At 41.3% G+C, this 22443-nt stretch overlaps 1 protein-coding gene across 2 annotated transcripts; it reads left to right on the top strand.

Annotated features, from left to right (window-relative positions):
- Positions 1–481: 481 nt before the first annotated feature.
- Positions 482–4484, top strand: FOXL3 (forkhead box L3). Of its 2 annotated transcripts, none has more exons than XM_031045600.2 (3): positions 482–609; positions 1464–1530; positions 1877–4484. In XM_031045600.2, the coding sequence occupies exons 1-3, from the start codon at positions 503–505 to the stop codon at positions 2357–2359; spliced, it is 657 nt and encodes a 218-aa protein (XP_030901460.1). In that variant the 5' UTR covers positions 482–502; the 3' UTR covers positions 2360–4484. The 2 variants fall into 2 exon arrangements, with proteins under 2 accessions (XP_030901460.1, XP_005145368.1); XM_005145311.3 differs by having other exon boundaries at positions 1362–1530.
- The last annotated feature ends 17959 nt before the right edge of the window (positions 4485–22443 follow it).

Below are 22443 nucleotides of genomic sequence, written 5' to 3'. Positions count from 1 at the left end.
AAGCATGATTTATTAACATCATGCTGTTTGCTTTTGTCACGTTGTGGATGTGGCGGGGTGGTTGGGGGGGGGGGGGGGGAAGAGCGCCAGCCCCTCTCTAGACTGGACCACCCAGCGAGCTGAGCAGAGCTACTGGCAGCACACACTCCGGTTCAAAGGTTCACCCCCAATTCACCAGCTCCATCAGTCACCAGCCGCCTGGCTCAGACACCCCATTGGAGGCAACAGCAATAATAATAATAATAACAATTCCCCACCCTCCCCCTCAACCCCCCCAAAAATAATATCCTAACGGACGGGCTGTCTGGGGCACGGGAATTGCAAAAACAATCCCCACCCCATCACAGAGAGAGTGTGTGCACAGAGGAGAGGGAGTGTGAGGAGGGGGGAGAGAGGGAATGAGACAGACAGAGGGGAGGGAAGAAGGGAGGAGGGAGTCCAAGCTCTGAGAAACATCACTCCATCTCTCTCACTCCACAGGAGCTGAGCAAGGAGCAGGACAATGTTTGACAACACGCAGTACCCCTATAACTGCTTTAATTATGATGGGGATGATTATCCTACCTGTAGTTCTGATGAAGAGAAAAAATTCACCAGACCAGCATACAGGTAAGATGAAGTTTTTCCAAATCCCCTTATTTCTGGGGAGGTTTCTGAGCTCTGGGATGGCGAGATTACAGATTTTGGGGTACTGGGGGGCCTCTCCCCAGGTGTGTGAGTGGGTCTGATTTCCCCCCTTCTCTGTGTTTGAAGTGTCCATGATTTGTTTTCTCCCGTGTGGGGTCACAACAACTCTGGCATGCTGTTGAGTCACCAGATCTCACATGGTGTCCTCCAACCTCCAGGAGCCCCAGGAGAAGGGGAATTAAATGTGTGATGTGCCAGTGGGTAAATTGGATGCAGATAATCCCCATCACAGTGGGAAGAGGTGCAGTGTAGATGCTCACAGGGAACCTAAGGTCCTTTACACTAGCAGACAAGGTCTCCAGTGACACTGTCTCTGAGCCTGGACTGTCTCACTGCAGCTTTCCAGCTCAGAGAAACTTTTCTGATGGAGTTTGAGAGGTGGATCGTTTTTCTGTAACCCTCCTGTATCTAAGCACTCTGTACTGAGTGCCAGGGCAAACAGCCCGGTTGGGACTCAATTGCCTGGAAGTAATGCCTGTGTATCACCCTGGAGGCTTGGGGCTAACAGGCAGTGACCACGGTCGGGACTTATCCCTGGGATGCCTCATGTCAGGATGCAGATCTAGTGGGAGAACTTTTGGAAGCAGGATATAGGCACACATGTGCCCATGTGGTCCTAAAAACTGAGTACATGAGTAAGGTGATGATGTAACAGCAAGTTTTCCTTTTTTCAGCTACATTGCCTTAATTGCAATGGCCATCCAGCAAAGTCCTTCAAATAAAGTCACTCTCTCTGGCATTTATGACTTTATAATGAAGAAATTTCCTTACTACAGATCAAATCAAAGAGCCTGGCAGAACTCCATCCGACATAACTTATCACTTAACAGTTGTTTTGTAAAGGTAAGATCAGTCACTGTATATTTATGTACACGCTGTGCATGGCTAAAAAAATATATGCAGGGATAATCTTTTCACTAGGAAAGAAGGAAAACAAACAGCTGAGCTGCAAATCACTTAAAATGTCTCTGAGTTGTCAATTGTAAAGAGTATATCTTTGTCTGGTGCGTGCTAATAGATAACAAATTGAAGAGGATGGAGTTTACATCCTATTCGTATAATGAAAGAGAATAGGCTTAAAAGTCTTGTCATATGTGTTTACACCATTCTTGAATGTAAATGAATGCAGATGTGAAGCAGCAGCATCTGTAACATATACAAATACTGAACTGCCTTTAAATAAATACAGGTTCCCAGAACAGAAGGGAATGAGAAGGGGAAAGGAAACTATTGGAGCTTTGCAACAGGATGTGAATCCATGCTGGATCTCTTTGAAAATGGGAATTACAGGCGAAGACGGAGGAGGAGGAACGTGAAAAGGGAACATAAGGAGCAGAGACCAAGCAGGGGGAAAAGTCCTTCATCCTCTGATATGTCTTCTATGGACTCTGCTTTAAACAACATTTCCTCTTCTGAAAGTAAGCACGGAAGAATTGAATCAGTCCCAAGACTGCTGGAGCCTCGTGGGTTTGCTCCAAACAACATGACCAACAGGCAAAGCCTAAGCAATTCCTCCTTAGCAAAATCGGATTCTGAAATTAAATTCAGCATTGATTACATCCTTTCAGCCCCTGACCCTTTGCCTGTCCTGAGATCTCAATATAATATGCAAGAAAATAAATATCACCTACTGGAGGCTCAACAAATTAATCTCCAGTTCTGGACAATGTGATATTATTTATTCATGGCAAAAAAGTCTGAGTTGCAGTGTATTCAGCAGCCTCATGTCACTGAAAACCAGCTGCCTGCCTCCTCGTTGTCTTCACAAGCAGTACTCGGAAAGGGTTACTGATTCACCAGCCGATGCTCTGCCTGTACCCAAAGAACTTTGCTAAGATTAGAGCATAAATAACAGTTACCAGTATCAGTTTTCATTATGCTGAAATTCATGAAATTCTAGCTTTGGTTTCTAAACTGTTGTGGGCACCATTTAACACCACAAAGTATTTCCTTTCTCAAGCAGAATCTGACAGAAAAGAGACTTGCTTATCACCCATTGCTTTATTAAAGACAAAGTGAATTTGATTCCACTTTCACTAGTGGAAATTAGGATTAATTCCACTGAAGTATATAGGTCAGAACTTAAGCTGATCTAAAATAGTGTAATTCTGTCGACTTACACTGGCTGAGAATGTAAGGGGGGGGTGACTTCGCTTTCTTAAAAGGAATCACAGAATATCACTCTGTCTTCCCTTCGTTTTTATTTTAACATCTTGTTTCAAACTGTTTTGCAGCTTTCACTCATCATTAATGAGAAAATTTAGTTATTAATAAGTGTTTAAAGTATATTTTTGTTGATATTCAGGGCAGAGTTGTTTAAATTGTTGAAGTGAAATTGTATTCAAAAGCATTTCAAGAAAGCTAATTGCAAGGCTGTTGAAGTTTGGTACACTTTGATGGGTAATGTGACAGAGGCATAGGGCCTCTTAATGCCTCGGATTTAAAGAAAAATAAACAAACTTCTCCCTTTATACTATCAGAAAGATTCCTGAGATGCTGCAGGAAAGTCCTTGAACATATTTCATTTAGCAAATGTGAAGAGAGACCTGGCTTTGCAAGAAGCTGTATACAGCATTGACCAAAGCTATAATTCCACCTACGTGCTTTGAGACAAGTTGTATATTTCTATTAAACAGATTTATATTGATCCTTCTTGCAAAGCAATTACCGAAGTGGTACTTGATACGATTTCAGCAAAGCTAGTGAGATATATAATTTGCAGATAGCAATATTAGGTCATGAGCTCCATTTCTAAAGAAAGCCGTTTCATTAACATTTACATGAGGTGGGATATTTCAGAACAGAACCTGATGGACAATGATGAACTGTAATGAGCATTGAAGAACTTGCTTTTATACCACTTGTCCAGTACCTAATGGCAGTATTAGTAAAGACTCCACAAAATCTTGGTTTTGACCTGGCTACTACAGTCTTCATCTACTGCACATATATTTAAAAATGAAAAACAACAAGGATTCTGGTGGTTTTAAATAATTATATATAGAGAGATAAAATTATCTTTGCAACATGAACTAAAGGTAAATGAAGGTGTATGAGATAAGATTAAACAAAATTGTGCTAGAGGTATGCTCAGGCATGACTTGAACTTTTATGCAGGTTTGACATTTCACTAAGTTATTTTACATTGTGTCTAATATATACTGTACATTTATACTATATATTCTTATATATTGTTATTGAGAAAGGGAGCAATATCACTGCATTTATATGTTGTAAAATGCATGATGTATGTTGTCATGATGCTGAAAATCCTGCCATATACTTAAAATTTACCATCAGGGGTATTTCACACTGGTTGGTAATAAAGGCTCATTTTTTTTTGGAAAATGATAAAACTTCCTCTCTTCAGGCATTTTCACAGCATGCAAAAGTCTTTGCTTCTTCTTCAGAAAAGTCAGAATGAAAAATCATGTCAGGTACATCACTGCATGTCTTCCAAACTCCGGAGGAATGATTTCTTGTCACCAAATTCAGCCTTCAAATGGAAGCTTTCAATTCTCTGTGAATCAGTGGTTATTCTGGGCAATTACCTGAAAGCAAAATTTGACTCATTAGACCTGATTGTTCTGCTGTTTACACTGACATTAGAAAAAGAAGAAAAATTCTGAGGTCACTGGAGAGATGAATTCTTATTTGAACAGGGACAAGAATTCGCTCCTTTAGTATTTATGCTCTGTAGTAAAGAGGTGTGGGAAGATCATGTCCTCATTTAGTACTTCAGTGTATGCATGCACTTACATGTGGGTTGGTACCTCTAGGATCCTACATTTATATATTAATGCTTTACACGCAGATTTTTTCTTGATTGCTTTAAACATGGCAATGCTGCTGTTAAGCTGATAGTTATATACATCTGCAGTATATTTGAAATACATATATTTTTTCGCTGTGAAATGTGCAAATATGATTCTTACTATGTCTTCTTTGTTAATGCTGTTAGCAAAAGAGAGCTCAATGACTTCAAAAGTTCCTAATAAGCAACACCTCACCCAGGTGAACACAGTAGGCTGCTGAGGCCAATGGACGTATAGTTATGGCTACTAAGCAAGATAGGATTCATGTATTAGGAAAGGCAGAAATACACCCAAGTGGCTTTATAGCAGAGATCCAAAACCATTTTCAGTATGATGAATTAATATTCACAAATAGCCATGTCCTTTGCTCAGAGTAAAGTGCCTGCTAGGGAGAGACTGTCATACTTGAGTTTCCCTAACATATAATCAAAGAAATTTGTGTACAAATAGGTGTTAACATTTGTTTTGCAAAGGATATCAATCATATTTCAAAAAATGAAGGGACATATTTCAATTTAGCCAGTATATTATATTCTGACGACTCCAGAAAGGTTTCCAGCACTTAAAGTGAATGGCATTTAATATAGAACAACATAACAGGGGTGAGGGCTAGACGTGACCTTATTCAAATGTCGTAGCCATTACAAAGCCATTCCCAATGTAATTATAATTAAATACTTTATGCCTTTCTTGCAAATCCTCTGATCGATCATTGATATTAACATTAATATTGTATTACCCCCGAGCAAATGTCTCCCACACAAGTGTTATGGATCACCAGGTTTCCATTAACAAAAGTTGTGAGCTATTGCCATATGCTGGTCATGGATAAATTTACGTAAATTACCTTTTCTCAGGGAAGGGGGGAAAAAAGTCCACATTCTTTTCTTTTTATCCCTGCACTCTGAGTCTAGAGCTGTTTCTTCAGCTCCATCACAACCTGTCACTTACATAAAGCTGAAATGAAGGGAAAAGAAAAAAGTCTCACAGGAACATCTTTCTTTGCCCTGTGTTGAAGCAGGCTGAATATTCTCCACACATAAGTGGTTTGATACACAGGTGAGCTGAAGCCAGGGCTGAGCAGTGCGGGGAAAGGTTCTGCATCCCACCAAGACCATCACAGGGCTGGTTAGGCTGCACGTAGCAGCCAAAATGATAAAAGGTATTGGTCTTTGGCTCAATTCCCCATCTCAGGAGGTCTTCCTGACTGCAAAGAGAAGCCCAGAATGAGCCCTGGATTTCCTGACCCCAAAAGAGGAGCGTCTACTGGGGGTCTGGCACTGTCTGTTCCAAGCCAGGGATGAGGCAGGAGATGGAGGTGGGAGAGCAGCTTCTCACTGCTGGGCTGGTGGGCAAGGCTTTTGTCCTCTCCTTTTAGGATCATAAATACTTTTGTAAAGGAAAGATGAAAGTTTTCTTTCTGAAGAGATGCTAGGCTCAGCCTCAGTGAGGGACCCTGGGGTGTTTTGTTTATTTATCCTTTTAAAAGAAGGCGTCCCATGATAAAACAAAGATTTTGATGGAGCTTCGCCAGGTTATTCTGCAGTCGTTTGACTTCTAATGATTTAATTTCTTACACTTCTGTCACTGGAGTCACAAAAGTGGTTTTTGCACAGCAAGATGATCCTCTGCCTCAGAATGGAATTCAAAGTACTTGGTCAAGGTTGCAGCACTTTATTCCACCTCCCCATTAAAGTAAGTCCAGATAACAACAGACCAGTGATTGACCTCACCTATAAGAACTTCTCCCTCAGCAGAACCTCCTCCTCATTATATGAGCATTAATGCAAATTAGGATAGCTGAAAACAAACCTTTTCTTTGACAGTAAAGACAAGTTCAAGTTCCCCTATTTTTCTGCCAGTCAGATAGATCTTACTCGTTGAGAGCCATTAACTCCTGGTACAAACAGAAGCTGTACTCAAGGAGCATTTGAAAGTCAAACCACACTGGAGAGATGGCTCTCTCCACACCTTTGCTATGCTGTGCTCGATCTTGTTGCTTGGGCTACCACAACCTTCCTCAGCCACACAGCAGGCTGGTCCTCAGGGCAATCTGCATGGTCCTTCGAAGCTGAATCGAGATTTTTGCACCATTTTCTGATCACAGAGGGTTTTCTTTTTGGGCAGAAATTGCCTTTTAAGGTCCAGATCTTGTGTGCCGTTTTCACTCTTTACTGAGGTCAGACACGCTGAGAGAGGAAAGGGTCTGGATGGACGAGCCTTAGGGAAACAGCTCTACTTCACATCTTTCAGTAATACAGTCCCAGAGCTAGGACTCTGCAAATGGTGCAGGGCAAGAGCCCCTGAGCTGCGTATCAAGTGTCTGTACTGTAAATCAAGGGCAGCATCTCCCCAGTGTCCCACCACACTCAAGCTCAAGCAAAAAAGGGAGCCTTGCCCATATGCCCCTAAATAAACAAGGCTTTAATCTTCACCTCTGGCAGTGTAACACAAATCCCTGTCTATGATCAGCACTTCAGATCCCAAACCCAAGACAAGAAAATCCTGCACTGCTCATTCCAGCTGGGCTTTCCCTTCTCTGTCTCCTCTGGGGTGTGTTCTCCTCCCTGCTCTGTGGGTATAAATCCTCGCAAACCCATTAACTTTGGTACAATTACTTTTGGAACTGAAATAGCAAGTGTGAAACAGAACTTCGCGTATTATGCACAACATCTCACACAGTCTGCCACACTGTGCCCGCAACTGGTGAGCTGTCCTAGTTAGCATTCTCAGAGCAACAAATGGTCCTGATTCTTTATTTTGCCTTGGCATCCAGCTTCTAATTGCTTTCTCAGTAACATGGGTACCATATGCACTGCAACGCATGAAAGATCTAGTACATATCCTCTGCCTCTGTGCTAGTAGGAATGTCTTTCTTATTGCACTTAGGGTCATTAAATTTAAGAACAGGGTAGGTCCACGTCCTGCAGAACTTGAACTGGATTTTTTTTACCCAGAGAGCTAACATAAAATAACAAAGTAAGTTGTGCTCCCTCCCACCCTAGTTACAGCGGTTGGAGGCAAATCCAACTGTGAGAATTTTGCCTGAGAAAGAACTGCCGGATTTCTCCCACTGTGAAATCCAGCTGTTAATTCAAACAGAAGGGATGGACCTGACCAGATAGGCCAGCTGGCCTGTTTCCATCCTGAAGTCCATTGTGTTCCACAAGTTCCTAAATTTATGGTCATGGAGGTCTTCCAAGCCCTGTAACAAAGTATGGCATGCAATGTTTTTGTTATGGAATGTGTGCTGCAAAGGAAAAACAAGGTTTGAATTTATCTTTCAAATGAAGATCCTGGAATCTCTCAGGATAAACAGGCTAAATTAGGAATCAAAATACACCATGTTTCTCACCATAATTATAAAACTGAAAATAGCACTTGCAGAGTACTGCCAGAGAAGAAAACTAGAAGTTGCAATAAGCCCAACCAACTTTCGTTTGGTCATGAGTGTTTTTCTCTGTCTTCATTGTCACTTCATAGCAGGGGTCAGTAGTGTTCAGCAACAGGAACTACCTTTCATCTTTTGGGAGTTGCTGTTCTGCTGGAGTCTTTCAGAACAAAAAAAGTCCACTTTAAAATTGAGCTGCTGGTCTCCATCATTAGGAGATACATCACGCACTATCTTGTCTTGCTCTGAGCAGGTTGGAAATAAGATACCGAAATGACTTGTCAGCCTGTATGGTGCAGCTCAGTGCAGCTTTCTTGTTACAGTTAACTGTTCTGCATGAAAGCTGCTCCCTCTTAGGTATTTGTTGAAGACATGATGAAGGCTTAATAGGCTTCGAAGTTAGTTCAATTTTCATAGTGGTGTCAGCGTTTCTAATTAAAAGAATTAGGCCTCCTGAAATTTGCACAGCTATAAGAATACTACTCTTTCTATCAGTCATTAAAACCTTTTGTTAATACCAGCACTTGGCCTTACAGCCCCATGTATGTGGATCTAACTGTCTCCCTGAAGCTGCAGTTTCCATAGCTGCTAATGGTGAAACACTGTTATGCTGTCCTTTGTCTGGGAAAAAAATTAGGACACAACCAGCTTTCCTCTTGAGCCCAAAGGATCTGCTGACCATTAGCCATCTGTCCCAAGCAAGATCTGCCCTTGCTGAAAATCCTTTTTGAGGTTTCATGCCACAGATATTTATTCCTACAACAAAATTGTTCCCTGTCTTCTCCTCTTTGCCTTGAGGCATTATACTATGCTAGTATTGACTGCAATCAGCATCCTGTGCTGCCATCCTCTCCTTCCAGCATGGCCTCTCTGAGACTGGGAAAAAGAAGCAGTACTTTCCATAAAAGTCAATGTGGAAAATAAAAGGTGCAATGAGCTGTTTTGTGATTAATCTGTCTCAAGTTTTTCCAAGGCTGAGGGCTATATGAGTAATTATCAAGCCCTGAGAGGCATTTCAGTACTAATCAACCCATAACATTGTTCTTCATTGGAGCATCTGGGACTGGCTCCATGGGTTGAATCCTGAACCTCACGAAATGAATGCTAGTTTTGCCATCAGGTTCAAGGGACCAGAACTTCATCTCCTGTTGCCAGAACCAGAGATTAATCAGATTAAAGGCCATGTGGACTGCAGAGAAAATGAAATACCTTCTAGCATTTAACTTGGTGGTTTTTTGAGACAAAATAGCAGCTTGTTTTCCACAGGTTTCTTTGGCTCTGTCTTTCAGCTAGACAAAATACTTCCTGAATTCAATGGGAAATGTGTCCAAATAGGGAAGAGTTCCCCAAAGCCCAAGGGCTGAACACAGCAGAACCAGATGTTGGCATTTGGGTGAGATTCCTGGTGTAGAGATGTTTGTATGTTCTTTGAGAGCACCTCTGTTCTGAGGCTGGTGTATACACTCAAATAAACAAGTTACACTAAGCTAATACCCAGGCTTGAGATCTCAAATTTCCTTTCAGCAGGAAACTGTCCCAAAATCTGCTACATTTTGGCAAACAGATGACGTTGTATTACTTTCTATTTTGTTTTGCTGTTGTTGAAATTACAGGAAAATAAATATTTTCAAGATGATACATCGAGTATCCTTAATAACTACCAAGGTCATTTAATATAAACTATGGACACATGGTTTGCTTTGTTGTTCTAAGTAACCATTTCCTTTTAACTGAATGAAAAGCTGGTTGTGCTGTGATGCTGCAGATTATAAATTAGCAGTTCTCATATGGTTTTGTGCAATTGTTTCTTGAAGAGCTTTAGGCTACTTCAGACAAAAATTTCAAATAAAATGTGAATTCATTGAACTGTAACTTGTGGTATTAGATTTATAATAAACAAAGGTAGGTCACATAATCATGTCATGGAAAACAACGTTTTAAAATTCAAACAGCAACATTTTAATCTGGTTTAGGTTCTGATCCTGGAGTAGAGAGGAAGCTTGGCTCTTTCTGCTTCCCAGTGCATGAAACCAAGACAAGCTTACACCAGGTGGAAAGCACACGGCTAGGCATGCACTTTCAAACAAGGCTGATGAGGCAGGAGATGAGAGGACTGATTTCTTGTTAACCAAGAAAGAAATGACCCAGAGACAGTGGCAGCTTTCTGCCATGGCAGACCAGGATGTGTAGGTTAGGTGAAGAGAGGAGGGGGTCCTGATTGGGTCCTGATTAGGTCCTTCTTCCAGTGTTTCCTCACTGCTGGTCCTCACCTATGCTTGGAGTAGCAGCTGGGGAAGAGCTGAAAGCAGGGCTGGCCACAGCAGAAAGGTGAGCAGCTCCTCAGGGAAGCAGATTGCTCAGGGAACCCACCTGATTTCCAACCTCATATACACAAAGGACTAAAGTGAAAGTATCTTTATCCTCTGCCAATGCACACTTATCTTGATATGGCAGAGGTGGAGCTACTTTCTAGAAAAGATCCCCCTTGCCTTTATGGGGATGGGAAGCGTGTTTTACACAGACAGTGCAAAACTGTGTTGTTTTATAAAGACACTTGGGACAATCTGTGACTCAAAGACCATCCTTTAGCCCAGTTTCACCTAACTTCTCTCCCAGCAGTGAATGGAGGGGACAAGCCATGTGAATTGCCCCTAGGAAATCCCTGCTCCCAGCAGCCTGCTCTCTCCTATGTCCCTTCCCCTCAAGTGACAGCAGAAGGGCCATAGGGCCACTGCAGAAGACGAGCAAGGACAAGACCACCTCATCTCTGGAGATCACTGCCTAATTCATGCCTGGGTCTTAGTTCCTTGGGGAAAAATAGTAGCACATTTTCATGGTTGAAAACAGTGTAGGATCTTATCCTCATGAGATATTCGCTTCATACATGCTGTGCAGTCCAAGCATCATCCCCACCAGTGATGGGGACAGGCAGCAGAGCAAGGTGTGGGTACCACTAGTGTGTCCACCGACACTCACTGGCAAAGAAGGTTTGTAATAAAGTGCTCCCACCTGAAACACTCCTTGTTTGACAGATGTTTATTTGAAAAGAGACTCAGATCTTCTTTTTGTGGATGTTCATAAGACAAAATGTGTAACTGTGTCATGTCTGTGCTACAGCATCACAGAGCTGTAGCTTGGTACTTAACACCAGCCATTCATTTCAAAGAAGAAATTAATATACATTAATGTATAGGAAGCTTTTTCTTTTCTTCTAAGCCTAGCTGAATCTGAATCATTTAAACTATGTCAACAGCATAAGCTGAATTTGGAGAGCAAAGACCATACTTGAGCTACAAATCCAACTGGAATTTATTCCTGTAAGGAGAATTCCTATTAGCAAGTGGGTTTTTTGTGTACTGGGCACATGTGCGTAGAGCACATATGAAACTGATATCTCTGCCTTAATTCTTGGTTGCAATTACTGGAGCTGAAGTTTAAAATTTTCCCAATTGCTGAGCTCACAAGCTAAATGACTGTATAGCTACTGAAATTGATTATTAGGTTTCCTGTTTCCTCGCTTGTGATCCAGCAATATTGACATACGGTACAAGGAAATTGCAATCTGGACTACTAGTAGCAATAGCTGGAGGCAATTACAAAAGGAGTATTGCTGGTGGTAGCACATGGACTCTTATATTAAACTATACTCTGATTATAATGCACTCGTTCAAAATAGGAAGCAATTCTGTATTTTTTTTAAACTCTCACCAAGAAAACATTTCAGTGTTTCTGTGTTTCAGCCTTTTCTCTGGAATAACCTAAGAAGAGAACCTTCTGGTTCCAGAGATTCAGGTCTATTTTGTCTCCAGCATGGGCAATGCCTTGGAGAAAGGCATTTTTCGTCTCTGTGTCTCCACATCCCCATTTACAAAGCAGTACAGAGTTAACTTTTGTAAAACATTTTGTTAGAAACATACTATATCAGCAAGCTTATATCATTGACCTTCTACATCCTCTTCATTTGCTATCACCTTTCCTGCTTGTGCTTTAATCTCCTCTAGTGAATTTCATCCATACTGCCACTGAGCAGTTGCAACAGAGCTTCATCGAGAACTGAGTTGTACATGACTGTACACAAACTACTGGCTCCTCCACTTTCACACGACTCCAGGAACAGGAATTTAAAGAAACACAAAAAAAAACCCCACTAAAAAATAAAAGATTACTGGGATCAGCTTACAAGACTTGGAAACTTTCGTACTTTTTTAAACTAATATTCTTGTTCCTCATTTTCAACATGATGTAAAGCATACCCATGTCTCCAGCTAAATGAAAGAAACTTTCCAAGTTGCATCACATCATAAGTCACACTGCTGCCTGTATTAGCAAACATTGTGCCATTGTAACAAGGAGAAGCATTTTATAGCCGGTTCTTTCCAAAAATGCCCTCAAAACAAACCTTCTACTGGCAGTAAAAATTAGGAGAGAACCCTTGCAATTTCAAGAGGAATCTCTATTATTGGCAGTGATGGTATTGTAATGAATTATTGAACCACTGTCTTCAAAGGGTCTCTATAATTCCAGGATATTTGTTTGAATCCATCGAATCCACACAGGAGCTTGCCATAGTGTTTCCTCCCCGGATGCAAAATCTCAAGGAGAATACAGCTTGGTGCTTCTTGGGATATTCCCAACCTTATTCTGAGGGGACTAGTATACAGTGTCCCAATTATAAAGGCCAGACAAGAAGAGAGCTTTGATTTTGCCTTCAGAGAAATTTCCCAGGCGAAAACAAGCTCAGCACCTAGCATTTGCTACTAACCTAGTTGTGGTGCCATCCTGAAGTAATGATCCATGGCCATCCGTTACACAGAGGCTGAGAAAAAGTGGATTGTCATGGATTGTGACTTCTTGACAGGCCAACCTTTTCAGATGAAAAATTCAGCAGAAGTGGGAAAGTTCTTTGGGTTTGTTTTGTTTTGTTGTGTTTTGTTTTACTTGCCCATGTGACTTGTGAGAAAAGAGCTTTTACTAATGAGCTCTGCCCTCCTCTGTCCTTCAGAAGTCCTGGGGCTTGGCATGTATGATGAAGCCATAGCAAAGACTAGCTGTGAGTGTGAATAAAACAGATAGAACTGCACTGTAATTACAGAGATCCTCCACCTGCAATCACTGCTGACAGTTTAAGGTAGCATCTGTTGGAGCCACGGTAAGCTATATAAGGATGCTAAATAGGATTTTCTGTCTCCTTGCAATTCAAGGAAGAGCTTAGCCATAAGGAACCCTGACTTAAGGCTTTAAAACCTTCTATGAACCTTGAGAAAAATGAATATTTAAGAGTGAGGAAGCAGATGTGCCAAAATACAATGAGAGTAACTTTTCTTAGTGAGCTTTTCTTTTCTCCACATGGGACAGAGTGGAAATTTCACTGCTATCATGATGTGTCTAGGACAAAAATAAGAGAAATTCAGAACAGTTGCACAAATGTAACCAAATCTGCAAATTTTTTCAAAGCTCTTATGTCTCAGTCTATCCTTCATCATGAGAAAGTGGGAGACGAGTGTACCTGGCATTGGGCAAGCCTGTCACATCTTCTACATGGCTTATATGGAGCCCAACTGTGTTATACAAAACAAGGTGCTAATCCCCTTTTGTTTGCAATACAAAAGTTAATGGGAATTTCATGTTGATTAAATGTGTGCAAAATGAAAAGTATAAATGACTTTTCAACACTAAATTCAGCTTAAGTTACATAATGTTTTTCTTGTAAAAATAATTAGTCCTCAATCAGGGTAATTTGGAGGTTATTTAAAGACAGTGTTACTCTTTATTCAAGAAAGCTCTTTTGTATTTGAATTATTTCCACTAAATGATGCAGATAATTGTTTAATTTTGTCATTCTAATATATAATACCTCAGCATCTGAACAGTACTAATGGGAGCAGAGCTTGGCAAAACTACTTGTATTTTTTTCCCCAATCTTTTCCATGCCAAGGAGAGAATGTCTCAGACAATGAGGTATACAAACTTTCTCTTTTCACCTGCAAATTAATCCTGAAATAAAATGTATTCCTCTGGGCTGCCACCTCAGGACTGCTTTCATGTCACTTGGGTTTTAATACATTACATTTTAACCAGGTTTAACCACAGTCAATAGGTGCACCTTGGTTTCCCAAGATAAATAACTTCACTAAGCAGAATCAGAACCCAAGACTCATTTGTCCTTCATAAAGGTTTGTTTTGTTTGTTTAAATATTAGTACCCACCAGCTGTGCAAAATAGACCTTTTTCATTAGTCGTTTGATCATGGTGGGAAAAGCTATTAATTTAGTCAGGTCCCTGCAATGAGCTCTGGGGTTGCTACCAAACCACAGACTGATGAAAACAATAAATGCTAGACTGTATTAAATGTAAAGGTTAATCCATAAATCAAAGGGAAATGTCAGATGCCTTTTAACATTGATTGAGATGTAATTTGGTGTTGGTAGTGATATGTTTGTTACACAAATTCACAAATGCACTCAATTCCTGTTAGGATTCCAGGTCTTTGTAACTTAACACAAATTAAGTAGTTTGTTTTATTTATATTACCATATAAAGATTGATTACCTCATTCTGTTTAAGTTACAATATATAACCAATATTAAAATAAGTGAATATAAATAACCAGATCTTCTTCCAGGGTACTTTTGATTTGCTATGAAAATGAATACGCTGTTGTTTTTCCTGAAAACATGCCATTACCTTAAATATGTTTAAGGCAGTTGTTCTTTTAATTTTTGGTTTTGATTCATGTTTTTCAAATTACAGTATAAGAATTAGCCTTTGTATAAATGTGCTCAGAAGTATCGAACATATTTCCTACATTCTGGATACATTGTATTTAAATATATAATATAAAGCAACAAATATGAGGAGGAAATGCCACAAATTAAATCAGAATGGAATACAGTAACTGGTGCCAAACAGCAAGGAGAAGATCATTACAGTCACTCATGGAAACGTTTCTTTCCACTACTCTGCATGAAAGAAATGTGGGGCCAGGGAATTCTTCACTCTTTGCAAATGAGAATCAGGTCACCAGGAAAAAAAAACCAACCTTTCTAGCTTTATCTGCCCAAGGAAAGTGCAAAAGAAAGTCTTCAAGAGTGGGAGCATCACTCCCAGGTCATTATCAGCCAAGAATTGAAGCTACCAAGCTTTTTTGCTAGCTGTCACTTGGGTGGGCAGGGTGCTGAAGGCTGCCAAAGCTGCGAGTACTCTGCAATTCCAAACACTGCAGAGTCTCTGGCTCAATCTTTACCTCGTATTTCTTTCTTAGAGAGAATCACAAATGGTACAGTTGAACAGGGTAATTGTTGCAAGAAGTCCATAGGAGTAGTATTTTAAAGGCAGTCATGTAGAAGATCACAATCGTTTTCTTCTGCTTAATTTAGCAAAGCAAACAATAGTGATGTTTTCCCCCACATTACTGAAGGGCATCGATCCAAACAGGTATCCAGAATGCTTCTAGTGATATTAAGGACACAAGACTCAGTCAACTTAATAATGCCCCAAAAGTTCTTCATTCTGCAGTAACAGGTTTATTTGAAGCCCAGCAATGGCAGCCCAGTATTTCAGCAATGGATATGGGCTGGGGAGCACCTTCCCATGTGTATATACCAGTTAACTATAGCTTGAAGCTCTGAGCCATTGCCTGATCAACACTAAAAAGCAGTTTCATTGTCTATTTCTCTCTGTGCACACAGACTGCAGTGAGATAAAACATATTCCTTACTTACCTAGTTTTTATATTTGCTTGTAAATGCCTCATGAACATAATTAGACATTTCAGTGATGGTTCCCTTCCCTCCAACAGATCTTGGCCTATGTATGAAATTTTAGGAGGGAAATTACTGGACACATGTGAATCCTTCTCTGCAACCCTGCTGTCCTCTGCAGCCCAATACATAGGCCATGATGGGCACAGGCTATACACCTAGAGAAGAGGGTTATCAGATAAAGGCAATATCCTCAAGCTCACTTGGCTTCTGCTTCTGCTTCTGCTGTCTCACGGCAGCTCAAAGGAGCTTGTGGAGACTGAAAGGGCTGGGTAAAAGGCAGAGAGCGTGGAGTCTGAGGGTGATGTGCTCCAACATGGTGCTGCAGCTCTGCAAGCAGGGTGGGAGATCTGCATGGTGCTGGCATTCACTAAGCCCTGGGAACAGTCTGCTGTGGTTATCTAAATTAGGTCCTCGGAAGAGGGCAGAGAGGGAAAGATGCAGAAGGAGATTAAGACCACCCTGACCTCCAACCAGCTCCCACGGCTCTGTGTTTTGTCCTCAGAAGGAAGCGGAAAAATATCTTCGTAATCTGAGGCAATGCAGTCAAACATGAACCACAGATCCACACGCAAAAAAAAGGCATTCTAACAAACATTATGACATATTTTGCTGGAAAGAGCAAATCTCTGTGTAACAGAATCCTGCCTTTCTGTCCACGCTCTTTCTGGGGCTTTCTTTTATTATTGGCTTTTTCTTATTATATAAGATTACAATTCACACATTTTTCAGCTACATTTGCCCTCTTTCTATATAGTGCTCCAATAAAGTGTTCAATACTCCTCACCTTCCAGGATGGAATTGCAATGAGTTTATAACAAGCTACTCCACAATCACCAGTTCCCATGCCTTTTAAACTAGCTTCAACAACTCTGACATCTTCAGCATATATTAGTGGAGCCCTGCTGATCCACATGGCTATTGTCTCTGGAAATAAATGAAAATCATATTAATATTCACACTGTCATATGAGTGTATGCTAATTAGAAGGACTGCAAAATAAACTACAGAGAGAAACACAAAAAGATGTGTCACTAGGGTAAACCTCAAGGACATGAATAATAAAGTGTTGGCTGGAGAAGGACCTGTGAAACTACCAACTACTGGGAATTCCTCCTACAATCCAACTGTCACACAGATGAAATACAGAAGCCAGCCCTCTAAACAGTTCTCAAGCCATGCTCTTATCCTGTGGGCCAGTACAATTGGTAAGCATGACACAAGCAGGGCAAGAAAGGTTGAGATTGCAGGTCCCCTTGTAGGGGAGGTTAAGGTCCTGCAGAGGTTGAGGTCCCCTCGTAGGTAGAAGAGGGAAACCCCACTGGGAACTGAGCTGCATCTCTGCTCATAGTGATGAGTTTTATCAGCTGCAGGTGGGTGTTATCAGGCTTTCATACCAGTCAGATGATGAGAAATTCCTTCTTGCTCCATCTTCACATCTGGATCATCTCAGATGAAACATTTTGGTCATTGCAATGCTTCGCTGATATTTTCCAATTTAAATGTCACTTTTATCTTCTTTGCTTTCTTTTGTTTCAATTTTTTTGAAAATTGTTTTCTTGAGTTCTCTAGCACTGTTTCAAACCCTTGGATTTGCCAGGTCAGGACTAGGAAATGTGGATTCTCCCGTAAGGAACTGTATTCTATATATTGCTTACATCTGGCCAACTCTAAAGGGAAAGAAACTACATATCAATCTGTACAGTCGTCCATGAGCTACTCCTCCTAGCAATCTCACAGTAAACATCAGGAGTGATACTGCCTACTTAGCTGAGCCTGCTCTGGTGTGACCCCATTTAATTATGTGCAGAGCTTTCCATCTGAGGTTTCATATACCATGGCAATACCAACATCAGCAGCATGTGAATATAAGAGCAGTGCTGGATTTTGTCCTGCTGCTGTTGTCTTGGGATGCTTGAACAGAAATATGCAGAACTTTTTCCCTCCTGAACAAACCATGCATTCCTCTGTCTAGCTGAATTATTTTCTATATTAAATAAATCAATAAGCAAAGAAAAAAACAAACCAAAAAAAAACCCACAAAGGAAAGAGAACAGAACACACAGATACAGAAGCTAAGAGCGGGAGAACCACTAATTCCATATTTCTTTCTTATGCCCTAATCACAGAAGAGTTGAACTGGATCTAAATTATTCATTAGGAATTAAAAACAACTTGGATCTTTTTTTTTCTCCTTTCTATTTGCTAATTCTTTTCTCTGAGCTATTGTTTGCTCTCCACTCCTGGTGACATCTACAGCACCAAAGGCCAAAGCCAGACCATGTGTGAGAGGGCATCACAATGCTGAGGTCCAGCCCCTTTCTCCATGTCCAAATTTAGTGCAGGAAGCAGGGTCCCTTGCCCAGTTTTGTATGTCAGAGCTACTGCATGAAAACTGAGGGACACACAATAAATACATGGAACAAATTAAAGGGAGGGGGCAGGGCAGGTATGCAGATTTTTAGCCTTATAAAAGTTTCCATTTTAATCTATGTCCCATTTGCTAAAAGGGTCACATCCTGGCAAAGGAGATTGCTTTTACTGTGAGCAGAGTTTACCAGAGCCTTCTCACACCTCAGGCTCGCCCTTTTCCTACATGCCAGCTTAAAGCACTGAAGGCCTTTCTTTCCTTGCCAGCCAAAAATTCCTCATAGAAGCCTCTCTGCACCTCCTTGGGTGAAAACAGTTTTTCAGCTAAGAGAAGCTATCTGAACTGACGTATTTAAGATGCAACTTAGTTAGATGAGTTTTGACAGCTTTTGAGTTCATCTCTATCTTAACGGGTCCAAGGTCATGTCCCTTAACCCCTGGCTACCCTCATAGAGAATTTCCAAAATCTGCAATTTAGTCGGGAAAATATTCTGACTCAATCTGGTTTTGGTCCTCTCCTTGGCAGGAGAAACATCCAGTCTCATCTGCTGTAATGTGCTCATCACTTGCCAGCACCGCAGCCTGGTTAAGGCAGCAGCACTGAAGTCCTCGAGCAGAGCTGACAAGTATAAATAAGGGACAGTTGTCACATTTGGTTAAGGGAGGGCAGCAGAGAGGAAGGTTGCCTGCAGCAAAAACAGCCAGGCTGAGACAAACTCTCCCATTGTTTGGGGTCATCTGGTCTACAAACTGTTTCACATGAGAAAATTAGATTATGCCAAACCAACATCTTTGGAGTATTTTTTTTTTTAATCCAGCATTAAAAGGATGGAAGTAATCGTAAATCTGGAAGCAATCACACACACATCACTTGGAAATGCTCTGCCTCAGTGCAAGAGAAACAGAATACATCAGCGCTGATTGGCCTGGGGTATCTCTCCCCCCACCAAGCCCATGTCCCAGACAAGTTAAATGTTTCATTAATTAGGCGCTAACTATGGTTAAAATTAGAAGAGCTGCAAGGATCTCTCCTCCTCCTTCAGACTAATCCTCTGATTAAAAGCAGGGCCTCCAGTTTGGCTTCTCAGGGTCACTCCACATTGCTGGTTTGCATTTGCTGAGTCTGAGTTTTGAGTCAGCCTGGTGGGGTCTGTGGGGCAGAAAGGGATTTGGGTTTGGTGCCAGAGCAGGGGGCAAATGGTGGAAGCAAGCTGGAGGAAGAGAACATCACTAACACATCGATGTTAGCATTCTGTGTGTGATGGATGTGCAGACACCCAATTGCTCTCATGAGCCTGTGGTAAACCCCAACCATATATGAACAGAAACTGGGCAAATCCCACCATGGTGTTCAAAGGAAATTACCTCCAGAGAGAGTCACTTAGGACATTCACCATGTCCTTTACTCACATGTGGAGAAGCTGCAGAGGCTATAATCCCCACAATAAGCCCCAAAAGAGCAAGGGATGCCTTGCAGACACCCATCTCCTCCATGATCCTTCCAGATCTGGGACACCATCTCTAGCTCTTACATAGCTCTGCAAGGCAAAATGCAGACAACACTCCAGCCAGGAAAAATCTGAGTTTGAGGGTGCTATCTTTTCTGCTTGGAGAGACTGAATGCTCATTTCTTCTCCCCGGCTCTTGGTTTTGATTTTGACTGTATGCAAAGCCATATGTTTTGCAGCACTGTTCACCCCAAAGGGATTGGCATGGGGATTTCAGGGCAGTTGTCTTTTTGAGAAGCAGAGAGAAGATCTCCTCCATCTACCCATCCAAAGCTCTGTCAGACTGTGATATTAATCAGAAAACAATGGTTTTGGCAAGCCGTTCCCCCAAGAAACAAACCCAAACCTGGCTATTGAAGGCAAGCAGTGAGGAAAGCACACCAGAAAAGAAAACAATGGGGACATTCTGTAGTAACCACAAAACCCCAAGCTTTCTGCCATATTCTGTTTTCCATAAATATTGGCCTCACTTTAACGTAGAGCAGCCAAGAGATGCTTGTATGAATTCAGCCTCCCCAACCAAGAGCTTTAATCAACTATAAATAAAGTTACCATGCAGACAATAACAAATATAAATAAACAATGCACAGGTACATTTTAGCACCTTTCAACAAGCTAGAAAACCAGGAAAAGCTGCTATAAAGCAGACGCTTACAGACAAGCAACCAGTATGTCATTAGCTGTAGTAACAGTCAGGGAACAGCCAAGGGGGGAAGGATGAAGCGCTGCCTGCCTTACAGCATCCAACACTTCAAGAATCAAACTCAAATACTGGTTAAAATACCTTCAGGTTTGCTCAGATCTTTCCCCCAAGGTCAACACCTTCTCTGCAGTCTGAGTTTTCTCTATTTGCCATCAAGCTTTTGAGAATAAGGGTTGATTTAGCACATATTAAGCAAGTTTTCCTCCCCATCAATCCAGACGGTTGAAGATGATGTTCTCATAATGAAAAGCTGAAATTGTAAGATGATGGACTCAGCTCCAGGAGCTGAGGCATTTTTATACATCAAAACCAATGAGATTGGCATTGACATCCAAAGAGCTGGAAGGTCTGAGGATGCCACAGCTGAGCAGGATACAGGAGACATGTCATGAAGCCCACATGCACTGGTCTTTGGTTAGCATATGTGCTTTCTCAAGAAGTACCAGGGGAGGAACATCTACAAGCAAAAAGCACCTAATTTTTAGCTTTGAACACCATGTATCAGGAAGTCACTTCCCAAAGCAGTAAATCAACTTCATCTAAGGGAAAGCACCCACCCACCAGACCTCCAGGATTACTGCATCTGGGCAGCAATGCCTCACCAGCTTTGACCCCGTTTACCTCATGAGAGCTGATTCCTTCCTAGTCTGAAGTGGGGATGGCTGGAGGCAGGAGAGATACCAAATAAACAATGTTTGTAATATAACCCCACAGCAAAAAGAACCACAATACATTATTTTAACTCTCCTACTGTGCCAGGGAACTTCATCAAAGTGTGTGACCTTGGTAATCGTACACTTTGGAACCTTGCCAGAAACAAACAGTGAGTTTGAAGTCAAGTAATAGTTTCAATGCCTTTTCTTTTCTTTTTGCTTCTACTGGCATTGAACTCTTAACTTTAATTTAACATACTTTTTGTCTCTAATATTAATATGTACAGATATTTACAGAAAAAACAGGGTGAATTACACTGGAGGGGAAGATGCTGGAGTCACACTGCTGAAGTCCAGCTCGTAAAGAGGAAAAAGAAAGTCCTAATGTTATTTCAGCTGGAATAGCTGCTAAATTCACTACTAGCAGCTTTCATTGCTGAGAACAGCATCTTTAGCCTAGTTGATGCTTCTGAGAACTTGAGATAAAATTGTCATTAATTGCAAGGAACTTTTTTCTAACTGAGAATTTGGATCTGAGTTTTGCATCGTGAATCTCGACAACTGTCATTATCACCTACCTAAAATCCAGCCTTAAGGAAGCTAAAGCCTGGAGAAAACAACATGCATAGAAAGGGAACATCCATCTATTTTTCTATGCATCTTACCATGTATAGAAAGGGAATCTGTATTTTCATTGACTGCTTAATAAGATCATGCACAATTTGGTATCTGGCAACTAGAGATTCCCTCTCTCCCAACAATGGAGCAACAAAAAAAAAACCTTGTAGTAAAAATCCCATCAGATTGACAGAGTGAGAGCTCAGCCTCATGCTCGGCAGGCCAAGCCATGGAGCACTCTGAAGTTTTTCCATGTAGATGTGCCAAAGACTGTGTTTGCCTCATGTACTTTTTTGCTCAAGAGTGCAGTTCAAAAGGGTGAGTCTTGCTGTGATTAAAGCCATATTATCTTTTGATGAGACTTGTGGCAGGCTTTCTCAGTAAATTGATGGGGATTTGTGGTTGTTATAAGTACTCGGAGGGTTCCATGGATACATTTGATAAAATAAAAGGAAAAACATTCAACCCACACCTCGAGCTTTGGGGCGGGGAGCTGATTTGGGCAGAAGCACAACTTCTGGTTGGCAGAAGCAGTAACACAACATGAGTCATTAAAAAAGGCACCGCTGGGGTCATCAGACAAGGCAAAGGTGAGGGCAGCAAAGCAGCTTTGTGGCCAAATGGCCATGTGCTAGGATGTGGGTGAGCCACCTGCTATGGCTGAGAAATGATCAGCAGCTCTAAAACAGAGGAACGAGTCAGCAGAGAAAAAGATTGTTACACTAGGAATGGTGAATGGATGATAACACACACCAGTTATGGGCAGGTAAATGCAGGATAGTAGGTTTTATTTTCCCCTCAGCCTATCTTTTTGCTCTTTTGCACCTAGAACCAGTTATAACACAGATGTCTGCCTGTTTAGGGGATGGGAGGGTTTGCACAAACCCAATCTGGTAATTTTTCAAATAAGTCAATTACTGCTAGTTCAATGAGTAAAA

Source organism: Melopsittacus undulatus, chromosome 8 (genome assembly GCF_012275295.1).
Source record: "Melopsittacus undulatus isolate bMelUnd1 chromosome 8, bMelUnd1.mat.Z, whole genome shotgun sequence".
NCBI lineage: Eukaryota > Metazoa > Chordata > Aves > Psittaciformes > Psittaculidae > Melopsittacus > Melopsittacus undulatus.
This window is presented reverse-complemented; position numbering and strand designations above follow the sequence as displayed.

Coding starts and splice junctions, on each gene's coding strand:
- FOXL3 (XM_005145311.3), top strand. CDS start 503: ATGTTTGACAACACGCAGTACCCCTATAACTGCTTTAATTATGATGGG. Junction 610..1,361: donor TTCACCAGACCAGCATACAG/GTAAGATGAAGT, acceptor TCCTTTTTTCAG/CTACATTGCCTTAATTGCAA. Junction 1,531..1,876: donor TTAACAGTTGTTTTGTAAAG/GTAAGATCAGTC, acceptor AAATAAATACAG/GTTCCCAGAACAGAAGGGAA.